This window comes from Chironomus tepperi, unplaced genomic scaffold (genome assembly GCF_022539635.2).
Source record: "Chironomus tepperi strain 1889 unplaced genomic scaffold, CSIRO-AGI_Ctep_v1 contig_89, whole genome shotgun sequence".
In the NCBI taxonomy this organism is placed as follows: Eukaryota; Metazoa; Arthropoda; class Insecta; order Diptera; family Chironomidae; genus Chironomus; species Chironomus tepperi.
The window spans coordinates 1,663,443-1,686,658 of record NW_027226211.1 but is presented as its reverse complement, the minus strand read 5'-3'; the positions used below and the strand labels follow the sequence as shown (position 1 = coordinate 1,686,658).

The 23,216-nt window shown below is 33.8% G+C and overlaps 1 protein-coding gene across 3 annotated transcripts in view; it reads right to left on the bottom strand.

The window, feature by feature from the left end:
* Positions 1-23,216, bottom strand: part of bif (protein phosphatase 1-binding protein bifocal) — a 33,148-nt gene that overhangs the window by 715 nt on the left and 9,217 nt on the right. Inside the window, exons 3-5 of one of the 3 annotated variants that reach the window (XM_070635469.1) lie at positions 21,279-21,356; positions 18,147-18,239; positions 1,293-1,452 (exon numbers count right to left, since the gene is read on the bottom strand). In XM_070635469.1, the coding sequence (XP_070491570.1) occupies positions 1,293-1,452; positions 18,147-18,239; positions 21,279-21,356 (331 nt within the window). Of the gene's footprint in view, positions 1-1,288; positions 1,453-18,146; positions 18,240-21,278; positions 21,357-23,216 lie in introns of all 3 variants that reach the window. The other 2 variants (XM_070635471.1, XM_070635470.1) reach the window with 2 other exon arrangements.

Sequence of the window (23,216 nt, the reverse complement as noted above, 5' to 3'; positions counted from 1 at the left end):
GAAGTTAGTTGAATTGGAAATTTTGATGTTTTTTGTTATGTCTGGAAATAAATAGAACTTCTTTTATAACCGACAAAGAGCTGGATTTGATAGTGAAAATTTGGATCTGGATCTTTGTGGGTTAGGAATTGATAGATATATTGTTCTTGTTTATGGTTTTATTGACTCAGAAACAGAGCTCGAAGTCGAGTCGACTTAAGTTGATATCAAGTATATCATGCCGTATATTCAAGACAAATATCATGCCGTCATACGACCAGAAAATTTGTCTACCGAACGTAACTAGAAGTCGAGTCGACTCAAGTCGGATTCAAGGATATAGACTTCAAGCTCCTTTCGATAGACAAATAATCTGGTCGTATGACGGTATGAATCTGACTTGAGCCAGATTTCAATGAATCTGGCTCCAAACCGGAGTTCCTGCCATTTCTATGTCGTGTGCTTTCACACGAACTACAGCCAAAGAGCAGCGTGTTCAGCCGTTTTATAGAGCTGTCTCAAGACTTTGACTGTGGCCACATGCCTGAAACCAGAGTTGCAAAACAGGTGCCTGTGACAGGTAAAAACCGTACTGTCAGGCAAAAACTGTACTGTCACAGACACATGTTATGCAACTCTGCCTGGAACGCAGGTCAAATGTCGCAGTAATGTAGCTAGAAATTAGCATTATTTAGGGCAATTTTGATTTTTTAGTCAAAATGGGTCAATATTTACCAGTAAGTAACCGCAAATGGCAGTCTTACGTCTTGTCATCAATACGAAGACGTAGCAACGCTTTGACGACTACATTGTGTTGTACGAGCTCAAACAGACCAAAAGCATGCTCCCAAAATTAAGCATCCTCAACTATATTGATTGAATATATTCATGAACATGCTCATTTACGTGAGTATGCTTACTGACTGTTGGAAAAAATTTCGGCTTATTAAATATAATAAGCATTCACCAAACCACGACAGTCAAGCCCACAACTACAATTTATCGTGAAATCTAAACCACACATTCTACTACATTGTTGCATTTAGTCTGCAAAAGAAGCCATTTCGATATCATAACTGTTGCAAAAAGTAAGTGCAAGAGTACGAAATCAATACCGGTGAAATAGACTGTAATTCCTCGGTCAGCTATTAATTTGACATTTCAGGCACTACTCCATCAACTTCATCGACTTCACCACATCATTTTCAAAAAAGCCATTTAAAATCACCCCCAAGCTACAATCCATCTATCCACAAAAGACCTATTTATTTCCATTTTAAAAAATTCTCTAGTTTCAAAGATAACTTACTCACCCAATGGCACTGAGGTCAATAATTTTGATGTGCTTGATCGACCATAAAAGTTTGCATCCACTTCATCATCGCAATCGCCGAATGTCTCATCAATCACCAGCGATGATTCTGATGGATATTCGTATGTTGCCGTAAGTGAATCGTCAAATTGAATTTTGAACTGTAAAGAAAATGAAAAAAAAAGAAGCATTAAAGCATTGAAAAATGCACAACAATTTTTAAAGCCACAGCACAAAAAAAGCGTAAACAAGAGCAAAACATTATTTACAGTAAATAATGTACAAGTTTACATACATCCAACATTACAGTAATGAATCATATTTTTTTAAAGAAAAATTGTATAATATGCGATGAGTCATTTATCAATGGTTATAGAATCTAGTCTTGTTTATTTACTATTTACTATTTTTTTTGTTGCTGCTAATCGCATAACAGTTTTTAGTCAGTGAACTCATTTTGGAGCATGAGAAAATTGATTTATCGGACAATTGGAGTGATTGTGTCTGAATTTTATTTTTTATCGCTGGCGGGTGATTTTTATGCTTGGAATTTTTCCATATTCTGCACCTAATTAATTAGTTTGGATTAATCACTCAGATACTGTAAATAATCGAAAGTTTGTTGGATCGTTATGAATATCTTCATAAGCTCGGAAATTAGAGCAAATATGAAAGATCAGATCATTCATGAATATTGACTGAGACGATTAAGAATCTATGCTGAATTGTGAAACAATGGAAATTAATATGTGCAATATTTGTTCTCAATGAATAGAAGTTGAACAATAGTTAGTAGCTGAATAATAGGTTTATAATTTAATGAACAACTCCCTTTCCTTTCATTTTCCTTCAAATTCTCGATATGCAATTAATTTGTCCTTTAAGCTACTTTTGGGCATTTAAGAACATTTTGAATCTAAAGTTTTAATTAGACTCAAGCTCATCAAGTTGATTCAACAAAGGGACCAATTTCTCTGGTGATACTGGGACGGTATCGTAACTTACAGGACCGTATAGTAATAAGAAATCCTTTTATTTAATAGAAAGCAACATAATGTCGGAACATAATGAATTGTTCTCGATGTTAGCCTAAAACGACTTTAAATCGAATAAGGGACCGTAAAGGTACACCACTTGTACCATACAATGTTGCATTTGACATGACAAAGTGTTATTCCTGTACCGTACAAAACCTTCATCGAAAAAATCGGGCCTAGTCGAGTGGACTCAATTCGACTTTTTCATACAAAATCTGGGTCGACTTTGGGCTCAGAACAGACTCAGAATTGAAATAATGAGTCAAATAGACAGCGAATTAACAGCATTGATTGAATGGTAGTGTGTTCTAAATTAATAAGATAGTTCTAGCGACAATATCTTGGTTTTTGTGCGAAACTTAAATTTTTTAAATTAAATTGCATCATCTGGATGTAATCGCATAAATCAATAAATTCATAAAATACAAACTGAGTCAACAAAGTTGCCCTAAGTTGTTTGTGCAGCTACGACTAGAATTCAACTATCTACTGGAATTCCATCTAAAGGGATCAACTATAGGAATTTTGGTATTTTTGTCCGAAAAACCCAAGCAAATTGAAGAATTTTGACCAAATAAGGGTCGAGTCGAGCCCCCAAACACAACAACCACCCTGGACATGCCATTGATCCGACAAATTTCAGAACAAATATTAAAGCATCTAATTTAAGTCCAAAATTGTCGGTCGTTAATTTAGGTACCCTCAGCTACTACTTTAAGTTTTAAATTCTAAGCTAGTCTTAATGAATTCAACTTGAACCAAGCATATTTCCAAATAGAGGTAAAGTTAATAAAACAAGTATCCATTTCTTTTCAAAGCATCAAGACTAAGTCTGCATATGACCAACGACAGCTTTTATCTTATATAGACTTCCCAACCTTCAAAACCAGTTTCATAAAGTTCATCATTCCTTATTCCATAATCAATTCTCTTCTCATAACTACTATCACTTTCAGAACAAATCTCACATTCACAGACCTTGAGCTGTCAAGACAGTCAATCTTGATCAACACAGGATAATTTCGACATAAACAGATTGGATACATTAAGAAAATTAAATGATCTAGTCTAGAAGTCTTCTTTTTTTCGGTAAATTTAAGGCAGTCTATAGTAAAAATGCGTAGTTCCAAGAATCTCAGCTATTTAGTAATCAATCCATGAATGCCGATGGATATAAGTCATAAAAAATGTTATTTTGTCGTTTTGTCGAATAAAAAAAGTCATTCAATAAATACTTATAGACTTGACGGTCTTAAAATTCGTGAAATATGGAAATATGGTAGTTTTTGGGGTTTTTTTCTCATTGAACCGCACATCGCCATATTTATACACATATACACACCCATCTATATTAATCCATGCAAGAACACTCGCACTTTTTCATGTATTTTTTCATATAAATCTACATAAAATTTATCTACATGCAATATGCGTTGACAAATGATTGCCTATTCATATCAGAGGATATATATCCATGAAATGGTGCTCAATGGAAAATGGCCAGATGTTGTCATTCGTTGCTCAGTTCGACGAATGTACTCAAGTGTGCTTAACTATTTGTCAATTTCTGATTTATTTTCTTCAATATATCATTATATTGAAAATAAATTTAAGTAACAAATTTATATAGTAAAAAAATAAAATAATATTATTGGAAATGTGTGTGCGTTCAGTCAAGAAAATGTAGAACATCTTGGGATAAAGATTAGGATGTAAAATTGAAACTTTATTATGAATCTTTAAATTTTTGTAAGGAAAAGTTTTTGAGTTTTTGAGTTAAATATTGAGGAAATGGGTTGAAATTGGATGTTACGTGATGTTGTGATGGGTAGAGTAGGGCCGTAGTAGTCTGTCAGTATCATAAAAGCATGATCTTTGTCTTTTAGTAGAATTGTCAAATTTAGTATGAATTATAAGATTTTTTGAAAAATCTTACATTCAAGGTATCCAAATACTCTAGCCATACAACACATCATCTCCTAGATCATCGCTACCTTATGCCACCGTGACGTAAACTACGATTCTTTGCATTGTGTCACTCATTCTACTAGGACAAACTCTATAAAGCCAAGAAATCTGCTTAGAGCACGCGCAAGGAGCATAAGGTCTAGCAAATTCTCATAGTACTTTTTCTGAGCTCTAACCAAAACCAACCTAATCAAGGTCGATACTACTAAACTTTAATCATGTCCGAATAGCACAAATTCAATTATTCAACCAAAAATCCGGTCTCAGACCGACATGATTCTGACTTGATTCCCGATTCAGTTCATATCTGACAACATTCGCGATTCAATCAGAATGATGCCAAATTTTGATGGAAATCCAACTTGTGCTGTTCGGGATGACCATAAAGAAGTGTTATGATAACTATAGTAGTTTCTCGTGTCCCAAAACATCCAAACGACTCCAAATCATGAGAATTCTTTTTTCAATTTTTGAATAAAGTTCAAAAATTTTTTTTTATTATTTCGTTATTCTTCCTGCTTCATTATTCAATCCATATTAATTATTTAATGAAAAGCGATTCGGAAGAAAGCAAAATAACATGCAGTTAACTCGTTTTTTTAACTCTCTTAATGTAAAGTAATTTAGATACGTATTTGCTGTGTTTTGTAAATTACTTTTTAATGTCTGCCTGATCAAGCCTTAAAAAAGAGTTAAGAAGAAAAAATTAAAAAAAAACTCTTCATGCATTATGTTCTTAATAATATTCATACACTAGCTACGTAGCTTAACATTTTTTTTTGTTGTCTGCAGCATCGCCATACAATTTTTTTTTCACTTGATTTCCGTTCATTATTTTACTTTTTTTTGTGCTTTTTTGAGGGCACTTTCTAAATCAAGATCTACTGCTGTGCTGAGTTATAAGGTCGTGATGTATGACTTTGATTAGTCGTTTTTTTGGGTACAAATATGTTTTTAATTTTGCTATGTGAAAAGATAATTTTGCTGCAATTTTATGGCAATTATTGGAAATATGTTGACTTTGGGAAATCATGTTTGATGGATGATTTGGATGGATTGCTCATGTGTTTGGTTTTTGGAGATTGTTTCAGGTTTTAACTTTTTTTTAAAATTGCTATTTTTTGCTTTTGACCAAAAATTGCTCAGTTTGCAAATTTGAAAAAATTGCTCAATATTTTTGCAAATTTGCTCAAAAATTCTGCAAATTTGACCAAAATTGCTCAATATTCTTGAAAATTTGACCAAAATTGCTCAAAATTCTTGAAAATTTCACCAAAATTGCTCAATATTTTTGAAAATTTGACCAAAATTGCTCAATATTTTTGAAAATTTGACCAAAATAGCTCAAAAATTCTGCAAATTTGACCAAAATTGCTCAAAATTTTAGTAAATTTGATCAAAATTGCTCAAAATTCTTAAAAATCTGACCAAAAATTGCTCAAAAATTCTACAAATTTGACGGAAATTGCTCAATATTCTTGAAAACTGCACAAAATCCACCAACTTTCATTAAATCCCCAACAAATCCCATCCACCTTGACCACACAAATTCAATTTAACTTCCTTCTAAACTTCTTATTACAAAAATGTCTCAGACAACAAACGCTCGTAGGATTTCAACATGCTACCTACAATTCAATTAGAGTCAATTTTCTAAAGGCGTAAAAGTGACAACAAATAATCGGTTCAATGAACAGTCTGCTAGACTATTCCATTTACAGCATGAGTGTGAAACAATTTCATTTCATTCATTAATATTGTTACTGTTGTTGCTGTATTTTTATTGAAGGTCGCAAATAAATGTTAGAGAAATTTTATTTTAAAGCGTATGGAAATGGCACTTGTCGTGTAAAAAATAAAGTTGTAGCAGATGTTTGGAATTTTAATTGGGAAGTGTAGATGTTCTGTATGTTTGGGTATTTTTGTGAAATTTTAATGCAGACTGGTTTTTAAAAATATTTAATTTTGGGTTTTGACTTTGTTTGAAGTACTTTAAAGTGAAGAAATTGGAATTGAGAGATTTAATAGGGCTGTGGTGTTGATAGGGTAGCCCACGGTTGCCCGTATGGGTGATCGAGAACGAGACTAAGACTTCTGAGTCATAGAAGAACTTCCTTGGTGTTCCGATCTCGTGTGCCAATCTCGCTATTGATTTCAGCCTCACTTTTGGTCCTGGTCTTGCTCTCAGTCCCGGTCTCGGTCCAGATTTCACTTCCAGTCTAGGCGTCAGTCTAGATCTGAAATTTTCATCGAAATCGAGATTTCCTGAATCCCTAGTTGCTCCATACTAGAGACAAAGCTGCTAGAACAGACGATAAAATGTCAAGTTTGTGAATGGACATAAGATCGACTTCAAACAGAAGGATCAGGTTGAACTCGAAGACAGTAATGTATGACATATCCAAAAACGTCAAAATTAGCTACTTCTTGCGTCTTAAACGTCTTAAACCTCAAAATTAGCTACTTTCTTTCCCAATACCTCCAAAAATTCCCAAAAACCCCATCAATCCCGATACTTCAAGACCCCCAAAAAACCAAAACCACCTTATTAATCACCATCAACAAATTCAAATCATCTCAATTACATCACCTCATTCACACCTCAACTATCTCAATTATAAAATATCCCTAAAGCCATAACAACATTTAACAAAATTTTTATTACTAACCCACATTAACTTTCATTTTTCAAAAATAATCAATTCATCAACAGACAATAGACTAAACTTAGACATTCCAAGTCATAACTTGTCAGTCAATAATTGCGAAAAAAGTGGTGATGATTCAATTAATTTTAGCATTTAACACACAAAAATAAAAAATTATCACAAAATGCCACAGCTGACGACTTTTTGTCATCAATTAAATGGCTTGCATTATCAACAATGGTGATGTCAAGTTGGTGACAGTCCCGAGGAGTGCAGGGTGTTTGGTGGGGGACTGATATGTCGCCGTCTAGTCGCTGTATTGACGGTGAGATGACAAGTTGCCTTGACGGCAGCAAGACGACTGATTTTGAGCTGTTTTTCCAGCGGACGGAGCTCAAAGGAGCTTCGCTGTACTGTGCTGCTCGGGTATGGCGCGAAATGCGTCTATTCAACTTAAAAATAAAGAATGAATATTTTTTTCCGTTGCTGTACAACATTGTATTGTGTTAAGCTTGCTTCATGCGAACAAAACAGCAACAACAGCAGAAAAACAAAAAAAAATTAATGCTGAGAGAACCGAAAAAATGGCACAAACGGAATTCAACACTTTTCTAAACACAAACACATGTAAACAGCTGTGGATGGAAAATTTATTCAGTTGAAACATTTATTAAAAAAGTTCAAAAACACTTGCTTTTGGCTGCATATTAAAGTTATTGACTATTCAAAATCATCAAATGATATGCTAGTGTCTATGGGAATTATTTTTTTTATATCCATTCATAAATTCTCATTTACTTCCATAAATAATTATTTTTAATATACGAGAAAAATTGAAATTCAACCGAAAAAATTTAGATTTAGACGTTAAATATGGAGAGTTATGGAAAATTTAATGTTTTAGACTTGTTCATGGGATGATGTTTGTTACGTGAGTGTTGAAATTGGTGGTAATTTGAAATTAATTGCTATTGGCACTTGGATAGACTTCTTTTTGACTAATTTATTTCATTGTCTATGTTTTAGACATTCTTATAAGATTTATGGTATACTTCTCAGACAAAATATTGTCTAATAATTAATTTTATGCCATTGGTTCTCAAGTATCATAGAACTGTTAATTTGAAAACAGTATACTTTTTATGCAGAGATCGAAGATGTTGATTGTTTAGTCGACGGCGGCTTAAGCGACTTAAGCGACTTCGATCTCTGGTTTTATGTCATAATATTTTTATCTGTTCCATCTTAAAGCATGTCTTAGAATTAAGGATAATTATTAATTAGTAAGATCCGCGAAACATCATTCCATCTTGACGCAGTCTTAGGTTTATAACCAGAAATTAGGATTTTTTGCAGATTGCACAAAACAGCCAAAAATGAGAATTAACAACTAGAATTTCTAGAATTTTGACATTTCAACTTGTGCCTTCCGGGTTTTAATCAAAAAAGTTCAGCATTGCTAAAGTAAAAGTTTTTAATTTCTTAGGAATTTTTTGTTAGTTAAAACTGGCTGTTATTAGCCGATCGTACCTCAACATAGTAACAAATTTGAAATTTATTCAACTTGCAATAATATCACAGCCTGGACTGGAATTGTCAGTTGTGTAGGAACTCTTAAACTGACATTAATCATAGTCTGAATAAACTTAATTCTTTAGTATTGCTCAATAATACCAGTAAAACAAGCTCAAGTGTGCAAAATCCAATATATTTTGAAAACGAATCCTAGTTTTGCTTTTCTTGCAATTTTTTTCAGTAGTTTTAAATTTTTCCAATAATCTGAAACAGTTCCGGCTCTAGTCCTTGCAGGTAGTTAGGCTACATCCTTAGAGATATACCCTTCATTAAATATGACATCCCCAAAAAGTAGATATTGCAAGTATTATTAATAAATTATTTCAGTCTTCAACAAATTACTTTAGTTGCAATAAAGCTAATCAAGATCAACACAAAAACCTAAAAAAATATTATTTTGTTATCCCTGCCTTTATCAATATGTCAAACCTCATAAATCAATAACCGGAAAAATCCCATAAAATTATCAATCAACCTTGAAATTTATTTTCCTTATCACAAATCTAATCCATAAAAAATAAACTTCCAATTTCCAGCTGAAAAAAATGCGTTTTAGTCATCCACATCCGGTAGATTTTTATCAAAAAAAAAAAATTACAACAAAAACAACAAATTTTTCTTCTGAATGCTCTAGTCATAATGTAGAAATAAAAAATACTGTTTTACTCTTATTATATGGTCGTTGTTCATATAGTGTTGATTTTGAACAAAAGTGCTCTCGAGTGGAACCATTTATCAATTATGCAATTTCTCTTTGCGCTCTCTATGCTCGATGTTTTGTGTACGAAACAACAACAAACATAACTAACTAAGTGCTTCATAAACTTTATGAAAATGTCGTTTAACCTGATTGATTTTTTTTTTATTTTGCTTGTTGCCTGTCTTGCTGAATCAAGCGAAAATGGGGGAATGAAATGAAAAATTCAGCATAAAAAAATGAGAATTTTTGTTTTTTTGGGGTTCATTTGTAAATGATGTCTAAGCAGCGGAAAAACGGCAATGGTCAAGTTGGTTAGGAAGTCGGGAAATCGACACAGAGGTCCCGGGTTCGATCCCAGTGAAAAAAATGTAAACGATTTCTAAAATTTGCCGACCAAAGAACTCTTGGAAGGAAGCTGTCGATGGAAACAGTATTGCATTTGGTATTGGAGATTAGCAGATGAAAGTCAATGATAGAGCCAGCTTCCGGCGTCATGTCAGGGAGGCCATGGATCATAATTGATGTGAAGTGCCAGTGAAGTGCCGGTTTAAAGACTTGAACAAAATTAAGAGTACAACTCAATGTTTGTGAGTTCAACAGGTCTAACAGACACTTTAAGATACAACAGGTACAACAGACATCAGGTACAACAGGCTTGTGCATTTAGAATACGACAAATATCTGAACTTGGACTATACTTTACGAAAAATATTAGAAAATTGAGGAATTTGCTAAAATTGCGAGAGATTTTGACTCCAAAATGCACCCTGGTTATGCGTTTGACCAAACCTTCCTAAAGTCTCGGTCCATATCGATTCTCAGGACCGAGGAGTATTAGTCAGGACATCGGCAATCCCATCATCTGACATCAAGTTACAATTTGGATCCCAAACCTCAAAAAATTGCTAATTTCAACTATTTCTGTACCAACAACAAGTCCTACATGCTCCAATTTCTAAACACCAGACGTCATTCCCAACCAACCCTCCACATTTTTAAAGCATACTGTCTGGTAAGCAACATTACAGAAATTAAAGTAAAACTTTTTTTTTTTTCATTTCTCGTCTCTCTTTTAAGCTCTCCTTCACTCAACTTTTTTTTCTTGCTGCCTTCTTGTTGATTTAGGATTTATTTATATATTGAATGTTTTATTAAAATAAAAAAAAGTGAGGGGAGAGACCCGATGAAGGACGGTGGGGACGAAGAAGAAAAACAAATTATTTGTCTCGACCAAACATTGTCTTCTTCCTTTTTCACTTTCTCTCTCAGCCTTTTGTTGCTTTTTTTTTGATACATTTGTAAATAACCTTCTAAGGGGTAACGAAATGTGTCTTTGAACTAATTCTTGAATAAATTTGGTGAGACATTGACTATTAATGTTGCTAAGTTAAACATACACACAAAAAAGTGTCGCCTTTAATAAATTGACAGTGAGAATGTGGCATGAAGGAGGTGATTTGTGTGAAATTGGTGCTTAATAGGCTGATTTCCTTTTTTTTTGGAACAGAACTAAAGTCAATATTAACTAATGAATGTCATGTGTGTCGCTGAAGATGTCGTGACATAAATGCAATGTCACAGCGACATACTGGCATGTTACAAGGAACAGAACTAAAGTCAATGTTATCAAATGAAGATCATGTATTGCGCTGAAGTTGTCGCGACACAACTGCAATGTCACAGCGACATAATAGAATGTTACAAGGAACAGAACTAAAGTCAATATTATCTAATGAAGATCATGTGTGTCGCTGAAGTTGTCACGACACAACTGCAATGTCACAGCGACATAATATAATGTTACAAGGAACAGAACTAAAGTCAATATTATCTAATGAAGATCATGTGTGTCGCTGATGTTGTCATGACACAACTGCAATGTCACAGCGACATACTAGCATGTTGTGCAACATAGTTTAGGCAATGCTGTACTGGAACGCAATGAATGGTTTACTAAAAGCCACAATCCTATCAAATTATTAAATTATAAAGTGGCATTGCACCTAAAACCTCAAAATAATCATCAGCCTGCAACATCAGCCTGAATATCCCCAAACATCAACCCAAAAAAGCATAATCGAATCATTCACACAAAATGACATTAAAAATATCTAAGGTCAAACTTCAAATCAGTACAAGCATTTTACTAAATGTCATAGCACGGTACCGAAATAATCAGATTACACTCACACAATCTCACAGCCCAATAAAGTTAAAGCGTCCCATTTTTGGTCACTTTTGTAGACTATTTGGTTATTTATTATTTGTCGAGAGCAACAAAAAAAAAATAAAATGCAAAAAAAAAGCCCACAAAACAGACGTAACCACAAAAAAAAGAAAAAGAACAACAGTAACGACAAAAAGTTACATCATCATGAGCTCATTGACATTTTGTGCCTTTTTTTTCTGTCTTTCTTTCCTTCGAGACATTTACGTTTCGGTGATTTTTCACGCCAGTAAGCGAGAAGAACAAAAAAAAAAAACAGCAGCAGCAGCAGATAAGAGAATAAAGTCAGAGAGTCGTAGACAGATAGACAAAACATGACCCGCCAATTTAACCACAGCCTGAATGGTTGGACGAGACAGAGATAGATTTACAAAAGGAATCGCCTTTTTTTGTCATTATGAAGTTGATGTTGGCGAGAGTTCTACAGAAGGAAAAAAATGTGATTTTCTTTTTGTTGGCGTGGAAAGAGGAATGAAGTGCCGAAATAGTCATTTGCTATTATGATATGATATGAGGTGATGATGATAGCATTTTCTTTTATACCAACAATAATGATGGTAGAGTTATGGACAGTTTTAAATGATTTTGAGCGCAGTTTGTATGGATGTAATTTGAATATGGTGGAGATCATTGTTTGACAGACTAAAAGACCAATATATTGGTGCACATACAGTCAGGCAAATCAACAGGCCAGCGGATTGGCTCACAGTCAGTTCATCTATCAGTCCGACTATTAATCCGTCTGTCAGTCCGACTGCTAATCCGTCTGTCAGTCCGACTATCAATCCGTCTGTTAGTCCGACTGTTAATCCGTCTGTCAGTCCGACTGTTAATCCGTCTGTCACTCCGACTATCAATCCGTCTGTTAGTCCGACTATCAATCCGTCTGTTAGTCCGACTGTTAATCCGTCTGTCAGTCCGACTATCAATCCGTCTGTTAGTCCGACTGTTAATCCGTCTGTCAGTCCGACTGTTAATCCGTCTCTTAATCCGACTATCAATCAGTCTGTCAGTCCGATTGTCAATCCGTCTATCAGTCCGACTATCAGTCTGTCTGTCAGTCCGTTTGTCAGTCTGTCTGTAAGTCCAACTGTCAATCCGTCTGTTAGTCCTCCTACCAGTCTAGCAGTCTGTTGGTCAATCCGTCTATAAGTCTTACTGTCAACCCGTCTGTCAGCCTAAATTTTGGTGCAGCTATCAGTGCAACTCTCAGTCCGTCTGACCAACAGCCAAAATACAGACAACACCATCAACATCCCTTAAGAATGATGCACCAAAATTTAGTAAGGCAAGCAATTCTGACTAGCAAGAAAAAAAAATTATTATGACATTTCATGGTCAACGAAAATCCTACAAACTCAGCTCTATTTTTAATATGGCATGGCTCTCACATAATGAATGCTTTCCAACTAATGATGAAATATGGCGTGAAGGAATTTTTATTATCATTTGATGGAAAATTTGGTAATGATTGTTATGTAATACCCTTTAAGAGTCTTTGTCTTCTTGCTCATTTAGTCTCTTTTCATTATTGCTTCTGCCTGAAATCTTTTTTAATTATCGATTCACATCGTATGTGAATATTATCAGTATTTTTAGCATATTTTAGTTATGGTGAGTCGGTTACATTTACACACTTTATTTTACACGAAATATAATTTCATTGGAATTAAGTCGGCTGAAATGGCTTTAGATGTGGCGTCTAGAAAAGTAATTTTCTTGGAAGTGAGAGGAACTTAGCGCCACTTAAGAGAACATTTACATTTTTAATATAGATTATCTTGAATTGTGAGATAGTAATTTATGAGTTTTTAATGGGATTTAAGTGGGGTGGCTAGATGATTTTTTGGAATTATTGGGGATAATTCATGACATTTGGATAAATCGGGTCTATGTCACGATACTTTTGGAATAAATCAAAACATTCTTAAGTTATTCAGACAGCTCAACGTACTCTCTAAGGCAATAATTCGTCGTCGTATTAATGGAAGACTGGAAGTAGACCTGAAGGTACCGAAATGGGTGATTTCGACACATTTTACGGCAACAATGCGGTTCAACGAATTGTGTCTCTCGAATCAGGCATCATCTTAACTTAGGACTTATTTTTAATCATTCAAAGTTGATTGACATGATCAGAGGTTAGTTTAGTCATTTTTAGGGGATAAAATGATGATTGACACAGTATTGCGGCATCAAGAACCATTTGAGTAATGTGAAGAATGAGATTCTTGATGCTCAGTATGACTAGCTATTGCTAAATTTAAAAAATTTAGGGTTTTTTCATGGTTTGATCAGAAAATGCTGGTTTACGCATCTAAATAACATAAAATGCAAGCAAAACCTGGCATTTTCAAATTTTTGATTTTTTGGGAATTGAGTTTTTAGGAATCGAACCGATGTTGCTTTGCATTATTAACAAATTGCATGTCTTTAGGACTTTATCACTCATTCATCGAGATGCATGCTGTAATTCAGCTAAAACATCAACACATTCATGAAAATTCTCTCAAATCTTCAAAACCATATCCAAGATTGTGTTGAAAATCGTTTTAAAAACCCATTAAAAATCACAAAATCAACTACCCAAGAAAAATCTGAATTTTCATCCAAGAAATTATCATCAAAAATTATGAATCACCAAAAAAGTCATCAATAATTCACACCAAATTCTCTCTACCCTAACTAAATGCGTCATAAATCACATCATGTAATAGCCATTTCGACTCTAATTTACTTTCAATCTGCAAAGCAGTGATAGGTGTTTTATCTACCAAGAAAATTGACCTGATTTATAGATTCAACTTTTATTTTTTATGATCTTTTTATTTTATTTTCGCTAATGTAACGACTTGATTAAATAAATGAATTTTTTAATTATTTTACGTCACACTTGTTTATCAACGCATTACAAACTTGCTGTATATTTTTTTTCCGCATAAAACTAAATTACAAAGCCTGTAAAAATTTATTACCATACCTATCATATTTGATATTTCCCACAATAATCGAAATTCTCTCAATCGAGCACAAAAACGCAATTATAATTGTTTGTATAATTATAGGTCGTGCCTATATATGATTTCTAATCAAAAATAATGTTTTTTTGCCGCATTAAAGGGATGGTTTGTGAATGAGGTTTGGTTTATGGGAATGTTAAGTAGATTGTGGGACTGATATGAGGTAAGAAGAAAGGCAGAAAGTGGATGGTATGGTATAGATACATCATTGGTATGCGGATCAGATATACCACTTTGTCATACTAGGAGTACCATTGTGCCGTACCAGCGGCGTACCTCTCTACTTGGTCATGGGCAATTGGCAAAGGACAGCCATCGATAGATCCAGTTTAAGGCACCAACTGAGAAAGTCCATGATTCATAACTAATTTGACCGACCGACGAATTAAGCAGGTAAGAAGGGCAGACTAGAAAGACTAGAAAGACTAGAAAGACTAGAAAGACTTGAAAGACTAGAAAGACCATTCGTTAGTGGTACGATACAGTAGAGGAACACATGATACTCTTGGTTTACTCAGTACACCAGGAATACCTAGAACGCTTGTACACCCAGCACACCTGGTACACCTGATACACCTAGTACACCTAGTACACCTAGTATATCTGGTTTACCCAGGTCACCTAGTATACCTGGTACACCTAGTGCACCTGATACACCTAGTGGACCTGGTACACCTAGTGCACCTGATACACCTAGTATACCTAGTACACCTAGTAAATTTTGTATTCCTAGTACACCTACCTTTAACCGTAGTACCATCACTAAATAAATCAACTTCAGAAAGACCATAAAGGCATAAAATGGACACCAAACGTTACACAACACCCAAACAAACCCCTCCTAATATGATCACCAAAAACATTTTATATTTCTTTTCCTTTCCCCAATTTATTCATACCGTGTCTGCATGTACATAAAAAAAATAATATTTTTGCGATTTTTGCACGTCTCATTGATATGAAATTCAAATAAGGCATTTGTGGTATTCTTTTTTAATGCATTAAAAATTCATAGTTTGATTTTCATGTTGTTCCTCTTCTTTCCTTTTTTGAAAAGAAACAAAAGAAGCTTGCCATTCATCAATTTCTCATCAAACTAATATTTTCGCAAGAAAATTTCTTTTTTTTTTCTTTCTTTTTTAACTTTGGAAATTTTATGATCTGAATATGAAGTAGCTTCACGGGAAAAAATTGGCAAATATTAGCTAACCGGTGAGGTAAATACAACAATAAAAGTAAAAGGTTCAGGTAAAATCCATCAATTTTTAGTTTGCGACCATGAACCAGATTCTTATTGCTAAAAACACACAAAAAAAAAGTACGAAAAAAACCTCGAAGAATAATTCAAAACTGTAAAAAGATACGAGCATACATAAAGATTCGCCACGCATGTTTGTTTTTGTTATTTTCGTACACAGATATAATTTAAAGAATTTTAAAACGTATGGCAATTCATGTATGATTCCTGTATCTATACAGTACTTTATAATCACTATTTTTTGCAGCATATTTCAACATCAGTCATTATGGATAACATTGTAAGAAGAAACGGATAAGTTACTTTAAGGTTTTCTTTCAATGGCCGTAAGTAGACTGGATGAAAAGTAAGATGAACGGATGTTTTACATCCGTCTATTTGTCTGGTGGTCTACTTCAGTTGTTTACTATTGTGGTGATTGCATATTATGAAGATGCACAATGGATATGATATTGGAGATATTGCACAATATTTTAGACGATCAAGGTGAAATGTTGCATATTTTAGAGTCAGAGATGCTTTAGATGGACTGAAGAGATTAGTCGAGATTGGAGGGAATTGAGGATGACAGCGTGAATCAATCACGAAATAATCTCAAATTTACGTCGTAGAAATTACCGAAAATATGGTACAAGCCAGTGTGACTCTGGCAAATTCTATGATTTCCAGCCTCATCCCAGAGTTGAGTCGTCCTAAGACCAGATTTTCAACTACTTCTACGCCGTGTACCTTCCGGATACGCTTCTGATCTTCAGTATCACAATATAGCTTCATAGCCAACAAACCACTTAATTGACGCTCACGTGGACATTAACCACAACCAAATTTGCCTAACAAATCTAGATTGAAATGCTAATTCCTTCAATAAAACTCAAGAATACACAAAATATTGCGCTTCTGTGATTCATAATTGCAAATATAAAAACTTCTCAGCAAATAAAGCAAACTCACGAGAATCGCTGAAGTAGAAAGAACTCACCTTGAGTCACCGAAATGAACAAAATTATGCAAATAATTTAAAATTCCATAAATTTGAAGCTCTTTTGACTCATCAAAAAAAATGTTAAAAATAAAGGCAACAAAAGCGGAATTTTGTTTATCAACACAAGTTTATAGTGCTGATAAATGGATTCCGGAATTAAACTGAACTTAATTCTTTATCAAATTCTGTGAAAAATATCGAATTTTTTTATCTGTCTAAAGTTATTGATGAAGTATTCAATCAATTTTACGTCATTATTTTGATGATTTTTAGTTCCTCCAATAAGGAAGTCTATTTACGTTTCATTAAATTTCTCCAATTAGCTTACAGAGAATTTTCGTTCATGGAGTGTGACGAAAAAAAATATTTAAAATTGTAAAAAAAAAAAATGCACGACGACCTGATTGAGTAATTTGAGCATGGCATCAAATACTCAATAAACTACAACTAAAAAATAATGAGAAAATTGTACATTTTAGTTGATTTTTATTGCTCGTGTGTGGTTTTATATTCTATTTTTTTATATATACTAGTCATGACTCATGGGTGTCAGGGGTGTGGACTTGTATGCATTTTTTGAATAGGGACAGACTCTCAAGAGCGAATATGAAGCGTTCTTGGACATGAATAGGTCTTAATAAGCCATCATTTATGACTACAATGATTATGTACAGATTCTTATGTAAAATATCGTGTAGAACCCCCTCCTAAAGAAGATTTGTATAAAAGTAGGGGTATTTTGAGGGGCTATTTTAGGGTCATTCCTCAATTTGCCCATTTTCTCTTCCCAGTTATGCTTCTGAATAGAATCGTGCATAAATTACTCAGATTCAACAACATATAAACAGAATCTGCCTATGTACGTCCAAATTCAATTGAAAATATTTAGAACCTTTAATATTTCCAAAAACAGCTTTATACCGCTCTCAAGACCGTATTGTTGTCTAACCCTAAGTCCCAGTGTGTCATGACTCACTAGTGTGCTGCCAACATTTTTTGGAAATGTCATGAACCACATGGCTTCCAAGATTTAATCGTAGCTTATCACTAAAACATAAGGGTTCCCATCCCGATACTGAGACCGAGATTATCCGGGAAGTCCAGAATCTGGAATCTCAAAATTTTGTTAAGTTTGAGACCTCGGGAAGCCTTAGCACGGCTATAGACCCACAAAAAAGTTCACATTTACAGCTAAACTAACTCATCGCTCAACATGGAAGTGTACACAAACAGAGAGAAAAAAAGTTAATTCATTCGTTATTTAATTAAGCAAATAATAAACAAGAAGTTGTTAAAAATTACTTCATAATTTTTCAAAAGAAAATTACACCACGCAAAAAAAATACAAAACACAAAAAAAACAATTCCAACAATGGTTTGTAAGAAACTGCATAATCACTTACAACAAAGTTGATGAAATATTGATACTAAAAGTCTTACCTTTACTTCCTTAACGCGCGTTCTTATACTCGATTTGCCGTTTGGTATGACATTTGCATTCTCAAATTCGACATCACAAGGTGAGGCAGGACCCTAGATTGAGTAGAAAAACAAGAATAATCGTTACTTAATTTGATATGCACTTGTGAGACGGAATTAATAAATATTTATAGATTTTATTCCAATATGGAGGCTTTTTTGAAACATATGCAGAGACAATAATATGATAAATAAAAAGCAGTTTAAGGTCGTTGCTGTGGTAGCAAGCTGTCAGACTTTTATATCTTGCAACAAATGTAGGAAAATAATCAGATTTTGTGATTTCAATATATGAAAAAAATTAATAATTAGTTTGATATTTTTGCAAGATTTTGTTGCAAAAATCGACCACCTGAATGTTGAGCTGCTGCTAATTCATAAGTCAGGAGTTGTGAATTGTCTCAAGGTTAAGAAATTTCATTAATAGATTTTTATTATTAAAGTTGCTAATACAGATTATCATTAGAGTTCATTAGTTCCTGTTCATATCGATCAAATATTGATTTCAGGGATGTAGTCAAGACTTTTGGGAAGTGGAATTGCAGTTTTTGGATGATTTAAGCCCTAATTCCTTTACAAACAATGAGCAGACTCACTAAAATGACCATAATCATGAGTATATTCAATCAAATCCATGCCTGTACAAGATAAAACTCTAATATCCGCTTATATCCTCTAACTACACATCCTAATCCACTCACTTACATTCACTCTAACTCAACCCATCAACTCCAACTTTCACGTGCCACAAAACAATTTACAAAATTAGTCATGAGCTTAAAACAAATTTTTGCACGATAAAATAAAAAACAACAAGTTGCGAAAGTCAGACAACACATGTGAAACGGTAGTAATGTGACATATACGACAAGTAAATTATTATCATTTCGTGACAGTTTTGGTAAAAAAGTATAAAAATATTTCAATTCATATTTGCCGAAACCCCATAAATGTTATCGAGTGATTGATGGAATTGTGTTTTTAGCAATTAATGTGAGTTGATCAGGTGTTTTTTGGACATGGTTTTTTTTTTTGGTGGGTAGGTTGTAATGACGTCGGGGTGTAAGATGGACATTGAGCATAGATAGTGAAGCTATAGACAGCAAGAGATCTCGTAGGTGGCGGAAGAGCTTATGAAAAGAGTCTGTTGATTGAGACAGTATTGAACTTGGCATAGGAACTAACAAAGGGATGGACAACGATAGAATTAGCTTTAAGCAACACCAATGAAAGGTGGTGGATCATAATTGGTATGTCCAACTAGCGAAGGAAGAGAATAAGTAAGCTTAATGCCCTTATAGTCCGCTTATAGACCGCTTTTAGGCACCGTAGTGTTATTTCTGAACCTAAAAGCATTCTCTTTGCCTGTTATGATTGGATTGAATGAGCCAGGGAATTTTAGAAACACTAGAGCTGGAATTTAGTCGATTCGAATTTCATATTGAATTGACTCGACTCAAATTGACTTTTCCAACCAAAATCCGATTTGATTTTAAGATCTGAATCAACTTGAATTGAAGAGTTGAGTCAACTTTGTTCAAATTTTCATTCCAAGTTTTAATCGAATTCTGACTCTTCATTCCAAATCTTAGTCAACTTCTTACTCTGTCTAGGAAAAACTAATTAAGCTGCATTACAAAGCAACTTGTCATTTAAAGCAAAAGCGACCGCAATTTATGTTTTAAAAAGCAATGAATATTAATTAGTTACTAAGTGGGAAGTAGGAATCTCGTCTTAAAATAACAGTGATCGTACAACAGATCAGCAATTGCAGTGCCTAATGCTTTTGACGGATTCAAAATTACTCTCTATTCTATGTGAGAATAGTGAGAGCCTCAGCCATAAAAAGTTGAAATCTGAATTCAAAGTCGACTCGGATTTTATATGGAAACGTCGACTTGAGTCGACTCGGATTCTCACAAAATTCGAGTAGTTCTATCCAAAATACGAGTTCTGGTGGAAATTCATTAAATCCCTCAATCATACCAACTAATATTCAAAAATTCCATTCTACAACTACTTCCATGACTACCACAACCAACAACTCAATTTCAAATGCCACTCAATCGTAATCAAATCAAATACAACAAAATGTGACATAATACTGTACTAAAGCATTTAAAAGACATTTTTAGAAGACGAATAAACATTCTTACTTAATGTCATTCACTGAAATTATAAAAATAACTTCTTTTTTATTGTTTATGACATTTTATTATCATAAAAATGAATTCTACTGTAATCAAATACGAGTTGCCTTTTATCAAATTTCAAAAGAATTTACTGCAAAATTCTTTAGGAATGAAAATACTTTGCGAATATTTTTCGTAATAAAATGAACTTTGTTGAATGTTTTGTGACACTTTTTTGTGGTTTTGTCAATTCTTTTTATTTATGTTAATGTCTAATGTTGGTGGAATTTTATGCGTCATTGTGAGTGTTAGGAATTTTTGTGTAATTTTGGTGAACTGTTTGGGTTTTTGATGTTGAGGAATTGAATGAATCAGACAAATTTCTGTCAATACTGAGGAATTTCAAGAACGAGGACATGATTTGAAGAGCCTTGGTCGTTAGCTTATGGTATTGAGATTTGTCGACACCGAAACTTCGAAGAATCAACTATAAGTCGCGATTCCAATCTCGTTCTCCGTCTCGATCCCAAGAATCTCAATAAAATCTCGATAAAATCCCAAAAATCTCGATAAAATCCCAAAAATCTCAAAAAAATTCAAAAAATTCCTGCCAATTCCAATAAAACTGCTCTACCTTAACAAACTACACCAGACACACAGTCCTCAATTCCAAAACCCAAAATGTCTCTCAAAAGTCATGTTCAAAAGAAAATTAATTGCCTCAAATTCCTCATTTATGTATTTTGAGGTCAACATTCTCATAACAACAAAAACAAGCCAAAAACACATAAGGACCCACACGAAGTATGTAAGTATCACAAAACAGTACACAACATGTTACAGTTCAAAAAAACACACTGACTTCTCCATGTCTGTTAATATGTTCCAAAAAATTCCATTTTTCATGCAAATTGTTAGTTAGTTAGTCTGTAATTTATGAGTTAATAATCAAATAGTTTACCATATGATATTGATCTTCTGGATCTGTTGATGAATCTAGCGTTAGATCACCCAATAGCACGAAACCAGATTCATTTGGCTGAAACAAAAAAATTACAAATACAAAGAATATGAAATTATTTGGATTTTGGAGCTTAAAATTATAAATTGATAATAATGATATGTTTCCCTTTCACAAGTCATGAAATAGTTAGTACTTAAAGTATGAAATCGGCTCCGAAAAATAATAGAAGTGCTTCATTATCAACATAAAGAACTTCATTTTAATTCAGAAAAAAATTTACAGTAAGTTTTATGAAAAGAAGCATATAATTTCTTTTTATCGAGCATTTCCTCGTTAAAAATTGAAAATGCTTGAACATTACTTGAGCATTGTTTTGTATCGTGGATTATTCAAATTCAAAATAAACTGAGTATGGATGTGAATAGTTGAAAGTGATGAAGATCAAGGCGCATTTTAGACTGAAATGGCATTTTTGTCTGTAATTCAAATGCAATTGTATGGAAAATGCTAATAATCCGTCCCAGACCACCATGACCCCATGCCAGATTCGATGAAATTCGGTCTCAGACCAGATTCAAGTCGATTTTATTTGCTCTCTGTCTGCTTTCCAGCGAAGATAACAAAATAGTGTTGTTCTGTCAACTGATTGATGTGTATATCTGATTTGTCATGTCATTGACATTAGCGTGTCATCATTATTTAGACACGTGACAGCAAAATGTATTACTTGCATGACAACCATGCGTATGAACAAATAAGTAAATTGATAAAAAAACATTTCGGAATGTTACAGAAATATCAGGTTCTTATTAGGTCATTTAGGAAAATTTTCGAAGAATCACAAGTTAGCCAGCCAGCCTTCATACTGACTCTTAAAAACCCATCTTTATTAGTGACTCTAGTTTCTCAATTTAAAATTGACATTGAAAACGGATAGATGTGAGGATAAACTAAACGATGACACAATGCCGAATGTCTACCGAAGACATTAGAGTTTCCCAAAGTCTCAGTTTCGAGAAATTCTCGAGATCTCAACCAAGACCGATAACGGAATTGAGACAACAAAGCAGGTTTCTGTTGGAGGCTCGTTTTTGGTAAATCTTCGAAATCGAGACTGAGACTAACATCCAAACTGAGACTAAAATTGAGACTCCCAAAGTTTTGGCTTTGACAAATTCTTGACACCAAAATCGTGGCCAAGAACGTTTCCAGGACTGAGTCTACAAGAGAAGTTACTCACGTGTCTCGATATTTTTTGAGAACTGTCAAGAGTCAGACCGAGAAGAATTGGTGCCAGTATCAAGAACTCTTGGTTTTGGACGGCAAATCGTCAAATTGACAAAAAAAATTTGACAATGCCAAGACGGCCTTTTTTGTTTCTTAACCAGAATAGAACAAATCGATTAGCCAATCTGCAAGTCTGAGGTCGGGGTGACTCTAAAATGGTGTTAAATCAAATCAAATATGGCACTAGGATAGAATCACGCCAGTTTAGATCCAGATTGTTGATCGATGAACCAATTTGTACTATTTGGATACCAGAGTACAGACAGACAAACCACCAACATTATCACTTTCTTTTGTAAAAAATCCCAAACAAAACTACCATAGTTGAAATAAAAAGAAAACGTTTTTCTTCATTTTATTTCGACAATTTTTTTTTCGCTGTTGTTGTTTCCATCCGCGTTTCAATTTCAGGGCTAATGTCAAAAAAAAAATTTCTATAGCAATAAATAGACGAAGAGAACGAATGAACACAAAAAAAATCGATTTAAGATTTCTAAGGTCTGATAACGCATTGAATTATCTAATTTACTATGAATGAGAAAATGATGGAAAATGTAGATACGACAAGCAGCAAAAAGAGAAGCTTTGAAGCAATATTTTATGAGTCAGTAGGAGCAATTGATCATCAATTTTTACTACTTTATGACT